At 30.7% G+C, this 7,083-nt stretch overlaps 1 protein-coding gene across 1 annotated transcript; it reads right to left on the bottom strand.

The window, feature by feature from the left end:
* Positions 1–3,179: 3,179 nt before the first annotated feature.
* On the bottom strand, positions 3,180–6,226 carry LOC105113918 (translation machinery-associated protein 22-like). Its single transcript, XM_011010285.1, has 7 exons — positions 5,926–6,226; positions 5,702–5,800; positions 5,506–5,570; positions 4,899–4,980; positions 4,720–4,787; positions 4,549–4,632; positions 3,180–3,569 (listed from the first exon to the last, which is right to left on the bottom strand). The coding sequence occupies exons 1-7, from the start codon at positions 6,071–6,073 to the stop codon at positions 3,513–3,515; spliced, it is 603 nt and encodes a 200-aa protein (XP_011008587.1). The 5' UTR covers positions 6,074–6,226; the 3' UTR covers positions 3,180–3,512.
* Between the last annotated feature and the right edge of the window lie 857 nt (positions 6,227–7,083).

Below are 7,083 nucleotides of genomic sequence, written 5' to 3'. Positions count from 1 at the left end.
CGTTCTAGTTCTTCATTACAACATGGAATGATTTGATTACTTTACTTGAGGGTTAATTCCATGATTCGAACCCTTCATCAATCATAAATTGACTTGGACTTGAGAATTGTTATTATGAATTATTTCCATTTTAAAGTAGTTGTTCTATAAACTCATCATGAGTTTTTTTTTTCACGTAACTAGTAAAGTTTATTTTATATTAAATTATCTATAAGTTATAATAAATTAAAATTACATAAGATATTTAGTAAAAAAAACACTCATGCCAGTGCATGCATTATCTAGTTTAGTCCAGCATTATGTTGCTGATTAAATTAAAAATATAAATATAAAAAAATACAAGCTACAAGGAATGTTTTAATATTATCATTAAACTCACTCCAGCAAATTAAATCTGAAAACTTCTTACTCAAATCTTTGTTAAATTTAATTTTTTAATTAAATTATATAAAATTACTCTAATGCAACTCAATCCACTTGTTGACTTCAAAAAAATAAAAATTAAAGAGTAAAGATTAAAAAATAATATAAAAACCAAAGACCACATCTATAATGATTCAAAATTTCCATGTAACTTTTGCATTTCTAATTATTTTTTTGAATATAATGAGGTCAATATATATTTTTTGTGCAATTTGTCTAGACAATATATTTCATTATTGATTCTTTAGGTTATCAAATTTGTTGCATAATTTCTCCTATAATTTATACATTTTCTTAATTCTTTTCTTTATTTTTTTGGATAACACAATATCAAATAACTCTATTACATACATATAGTAGCATACAACTACTTACCAGTTCAATTATTTCTCTATTCGATTCTTTCCTATTACTTGATCTTATATTCTTTTCATTTTCTATTTAGAGAAAAACATATGTGAAATGGATATACACAATCACTTAATATCGGAAGTACTTTTATATCATTTAGTATATTTTCAAGTGAAGTTATTAACACAATTACAAGTATTTATAGTACATAAATTAAATACCTAACAAAATTATAAATAGTGAAATGATATAATCAATGATGACCCACTTCGTGACATAAACCTGCAACATATATAGTATTATGAGAATTATTAGTCTTTAAGAAAACATATGCCTATGATTTTTCAGGAGAGAAAGAAATCATTATATCTATTAAAATTTATAACACTAATGTTTAATACATTCAACTCGAGTTCAATAATACCTCAACTCATATGATAATAATCGTGCTTATCATTGCAACTAAAATAATATTATGATTTAACAACTACCCATAAAAAACACATGTGATTTTCATAATGAAAATAGATCAATATACATATTTAAAATTCTTTTAGCATCGATTATATCATATATATAATGAATCATGCACTAGCTTTTATGTCATCTAAATTAATATTTGTTACTTTTAACATTGTTTTTTTATGACGAATTGCATAATACATTCAATTCCAAAATTACCGACTACATGTCACTATATGGATTCTTATTTTTTCAATTTTTAATTCCTCGAACAACTAATTAATATTTTATTTTTTGTCACTTTCATCTCAATGAAAAAAAAAATCACCTTCAATTTATTGTTGAAATAGAAACAGAAATTCATCAATAATAAAATGAAAATAAACCCTAAAGTACAAAGTGTTAAGAAAATAAACACTAACTAGTTTTCTAATTATAATAATAGTGGATTCAAGGGGTTTTTTCTAAGAATCGTAAGAGAAATACCATCCATGTTTGATTTAAATTTTTCAAAGAATTTTGAAGGAGTATGCTCTAAACTATAATAGCAGTCTGAGATTAACTCACGCCATGTCTTCAGCAGCTGATGCTGGCAGCTTGTGTGACGATTCAACAAAACTAAAAACACTGAGGTTTATTCAAAGTGAATACTGTCACTATTACAGAAACTTTGAGAACCAGAAAGAGTAATTCAAGAATGTATTTGGAAATCAAACTAGTCTCAATGACTGAAAACAGAAATTAAAATTGGACTTGGATAGGATGGGAGCAAATTCACACGAATTTCTCTCTTTACACACACTGTGTATTGTTTTTCTCCTCCCTGCTCCATACGGTTTTAGTGCATTATATGCATGCAAAATGCTTGTCCTGAATAGTAGGAGTGACAATTTTCTTACACGTGTCTATTGACACATTACTAATTTAAAACAAATGAAACGATGCGTTTGGTGATTCAGAAGTTTCCCGTTATGGCTTTGTTCAAAATCCTTCCCCTGCCTCGTTCATGACTCATCGTCGGAGGTGTTAGAATTTGCAACATGTAACAGCTTGACGCTTGAGGGCACATCCAATCATAATGATGGACCCGATAAAGAGGTTGATCTGATTAAAAAGATGGGTTTTGGGTTATATAGGTTGATTTAAATTAACTTGAATTAACTCGAAAAAATTAATAAAATTAAATTTTTAATATTTCATATAAAAAATTTAAAAATAATTCATGTAAATATAAGTCATACATGTTATAAATAATAAAGTTTAAAAAAATTATTTCAAAAGTTTTTTATCTCACAAAAATAAATTTTTTCTTGTAAATATATAGTATATATATTAAAAAACTTCAAATCTTATATTGAAAAAATAATTTTTTTCTTGTGAATATAAATATATATACTAAAAAATTTTAAATACCACATTAAAAAAATAAAATATTATTCTAATATTTATATAATAAACTTTGAAAAGAGTTAATATATATATATATATATATATATATGGATTTTGGCTGAAAAAATACATTTGAAAAAAATAAACACCTTAATCGGGTTTTGCTGAATTGTCTAAGTCATGAATCAACCCAATAAATCAACTAGATTTTATTGAGTTTTTGATTATCCTAATTTTTTAACTTACTCAAATCAATCCAACCACTAAATGAACCCGCCAAGCTGCTCGAAGCATGCCTATATTATCATTGAAGCAATGATGACAACCTTCGTTGACATGGCGGAAGGGGTAACAAAATATGCGTGTGCGCACACCCCATGCGGGCACAACTACAGGTTCGCTATCAAAGCATTCTGCATCAAACGAAATTATTTTTCAGGACTCTTCCCGTGGCTCTACAAAGTTGAGACGTCAGAATAAAAAAGTGAATTTTCTTCTCAGCATGAACATCAAGTTTTGAATGTGGCTCAGCAGCCAGCACTAACACTAGCTGCCACAAAATCACTACTAGTCTGATTTCAGTAAAACTATCTGCACTCTATCATGTCTATTCCATTTGAATTTAATAGGTTAGATTCAACAAACACGGCACAAAGAAACATAAAAAGATCTCAATCCAAATTCATGGATCTATGGGAGATATACGATGCTCCAGCTCCAATGATGCATGCTTCCATTGCATTTTTTCCCCCTACTAAACATACTTGATTTTGTGAGAACTCATCCATACAAAAGGGATATCAGAAGTTCCATTCTGTCAATGGCGCTTACAAGCGGGCCACTTCAAAATCAAAAATCAATATGAGTTTCATTTGGAAGGGCAGACATCAAGCAGCTGGAACCTTTTTCCCATCTTCAATGAAGTAAATGGCGGTTTCAGGAACCTGAAAGGAAAAACAGTGGAAGGTAAGCTAGTTAAGCATGAAAGAGAGATACAAAACAGAATTTCTAAGGCAATTTAAAGTTTGAACATATTGTTTTTAAGAACACAGTGAAGTTCTACAGTGAAAACAAAAACCCATTATTCATAAGTGAGGCACACGCAGTAAACTTCAACTTACAATTGACAAACAATATTCATAATCGAAGCACACAAGAAGCTTTCAAACCAACCAAAGCCAAGGGCATTAGTTAAGCAACTTTTGATTTTGTAAATTTCAAACATCATTTTTGTTCATACAAATATAAATATCAGTAAAATTGTTCGAATGAACAGAAATCACACAACATGAACATGATCTAATTGTATAAATATCCAATAAAGAATAGTAGGCAATTTTTCACGCAAGTAAATGTAACACATACTACTCGACACATAATTACCATAACATACTTTATGAATCAAAAGGCAGCATAACCATTATAGGAGCAAAAGGAAACTCTTGCCAAGTCTGTAATCTTTGTACAGACTAGCATGAATCTTTCCCCAAGAGAATTGGATATTTGAAATCTTTCTTCAGCATCATCATCAAACTATAACTAAGTTGGCAAAAGCAAAGACTACCACATGTAACTCAAAAGCAAGAAAATAAACTTTCAAGACAACGCAGAACTTAAGAGTTAATTCTCCACTTGCATATGTGTATGGCTCTCTATTCAGGATTGGCTCTGAAAGCCATAGTTTTGAATGTCTTGAGGTTTCAAAATAAAGGTCTTTTAAAATTAACTAAACACCCACAAATCAGCTTTTGACTCAAAACTTGCTTTTTGGAAGGGAAAAAAAAATCTTTAGCCAACTGAATTTGGACTTGTTTCATATTCATAATTGAAAAACATGTTATGTCTAAAAGAAGAATGACACCTAAGAAGGATGTCACGAAAGAGATAGGGAGAAGGTAGAAAATGGTTGCTAGAGGAAATTACATCAGGCCAAGTCTCTGTGATAAATTCCACGATATCATATGCTATGTCTCCTTGAACATCAATCTGTTCCTTCTCTGTTGGACCCTGAATATGAACAAGGAATAAAAAATTTATCATTCAGAGGAACAAAAAGTGATGAATTTGGTTAATCATAGGAGGCATTTGGTGCACCTTAACAACAGATGCTCCAGTAGCAAACTTCTTCCCAAGCTTTTTGGAAGCATCACTCAATTTAATGCCTGAACATAAATATTTCATCATAAGAGATACAACTAGTAACTTTAGCAATTAGTAATCAACGCAAAAAACAGCAAGATAATGATTTGAAGTCAACAAAGCATCAGGCTTACCAAATAGTTCCAATCCTTTAATAATGGTGATACTTTTGCGCTTGTTGCGAACAACCTTTTCAATTACAACTTCTTGCCTTACCTATACAGAAGAATGCAAAGTGAAACAAAAATGCCATGCAGTAATTCCAGATCATTATAATTTTAGTTAAAAATTAAATCTAGCACAAAATCATCTCATGAACTAAAAGGCCAATAGTCACTAATATTTTTCCTCAATGAGACAAAAACCATCCAACAAACGTGTTCTATAAGCACTTCGCTCTTACAGTTTCACTTCATCCACATCTTTGCCATCATATAACAAAAAGCAAACCTCTAATGCAAGCCACTTTGGGATTCCATGTTACAGAGGAGGTGAAAAATATGACAGAAAGCAAATGTGCCACACGCATTATCAGATGCAATAAAGCAAATTGAGCATCATCAAGTTACAGAGGAAGCCACAATCTCATTTCTGAAACGGAAGCATGTCGATGATGGTTGCTAGTTAACTTATCAAAACAATTTAATTTTATGAATTGAAATTTCACATGCACATGGACAATCTCAAATGCAATGCTATCAAAGAATGAAAAGCTTCCATGACACACAAACAAGTCCTTACTTTCTTCTTGATTTTGCCACCTGGAAGCCTTTTCACTTCTTCTTGCTTAGATGATGATGTCTCTCCTGAAACCAGAAGGCAATGAACAAAAAGATAAAATTTTGGAGAACAAAAGTAATCATGCCCCGTGTAATGTTTCTCGACACAAACACCCATTAAAATCTCATACTGGGTAAGTGTAAAAAACAAAAGTTACCAGACTGAACAGAAGATGCCGACCCATCAGCACCAATTGAGGAAATTCCAACTGAGTGCAGTTGCTCCGAAACCCTCTCAGCCTCCTTTTCGTCAGCCTCTGCCAACCCAAATGAAAAGATCAATTCTTTGCGTCTTAAAATCAGTCATTGCAGCAGGAAACAAGCAGAGGTCTTCTGGGTTTTCGAGATTGAAACAAAAAAATAAATAAATAAAAGTTCATACCTTTAAGGAGATCAGGGTAGAGTTCAGGGGCGTTTTTGATGAGCCAAGGCTTGCATTTCTCGAAATCAGACCCGAATTCACAATACTCTGCAGGGAGAGAGCATGTTGGGCAGTATAACACTTTCACTGGCTCAGGTTTCTCTGCCATGGGATTCTGGGAGTTTTGATAGGGGCGATCGGGATTGATTTAAGTACTATGAAATATTATTTGATGCCCAGACCAGAGGGGAGGGAGAGAACCTGATTCTTAATGACACGTCTAAATTCTTGAAGTTTTTATATTGGTTTTTGTTTTTTTCCCTTAATGTTTAGCACTATTTTTACATAAAATATCAAGGAACCCTAACATGCTAATTTTATACATTTGCTACGTCTAAGAAAAGTCGAAGACAAATAATTTAAAAAATAGTTAAAATATAATATTTAATGAATAATTAGGATAAATATAGAAACAAAATATATTTATAATCAATTGAAATGAATAAAAATGAAATTAATTTAAAACACTAAAACAACTTAATCTTTCACTTAAAAATAAGTTACTGTTTTTTTTTATTTGATAATTCATCAAAAATTCTGGTAATCATAATCGTAAATTTCATAAATATAAACTCATTTTCTTTCATTCATCAAGCTCGAAGAAACACTTATGTATCTTGCATGTTATATTTTTTCCATTAAAGTAAAAGAATATATTATCTTAATTTTTAATTGGATTTTGCCATGTGTTTTGATTATTTTAGAAATCAAATGGTTAACACATTAACATTAATCAAATTTATTTTTATATTAATTGAATTTAATTTTTTATTCGAATTCATGTGTTTTTGACTCGATAATTTGCATTGAATTACGAGTTTATTTTTAGGGTAGTGATTTTTAATTGATAAAGTCACTCAGATCTCCAATTCTCAACGTCGGTGAGAATTTCTCCGACATCTCGTTTACTGAATCAGACTTTTCGGTAACCCAAAGAGAGAAATCGAAGATCAAACACAGAGAGATTCCAATTAGGGTTTCTCAGAGAGAGATATATACATGCTGATAAAACTTGGCGGTATTTGAGTTCTTACGGAAGAGAAGTATTATAATGTGGGCGAGTATAGCGTTTGAAGGTTTGTTAGCGTATAGGATGTGATGGTTATGTGGAAAACGAAA

The sequence above is a fragment of the Populus euphratica genome, unplaced genomic scaffold (assembly GCF_000495115.2).
Source record: "Populus euphratica unplaced genomic scaffold, PopEup_1.0 scaffold469.1, whole genome shotgun sequence".
NCBI classification, from domain to species: domain Eukaryota; kingdom Viridiplantae; phylum Streptophyta; class Magnoliopsida; order Malpighiales; family Salicaceae; genus Populus; species Populus euphratica.
This window is presented reverse-complemented; position numbering and strand designations above follow the sequence as displayed.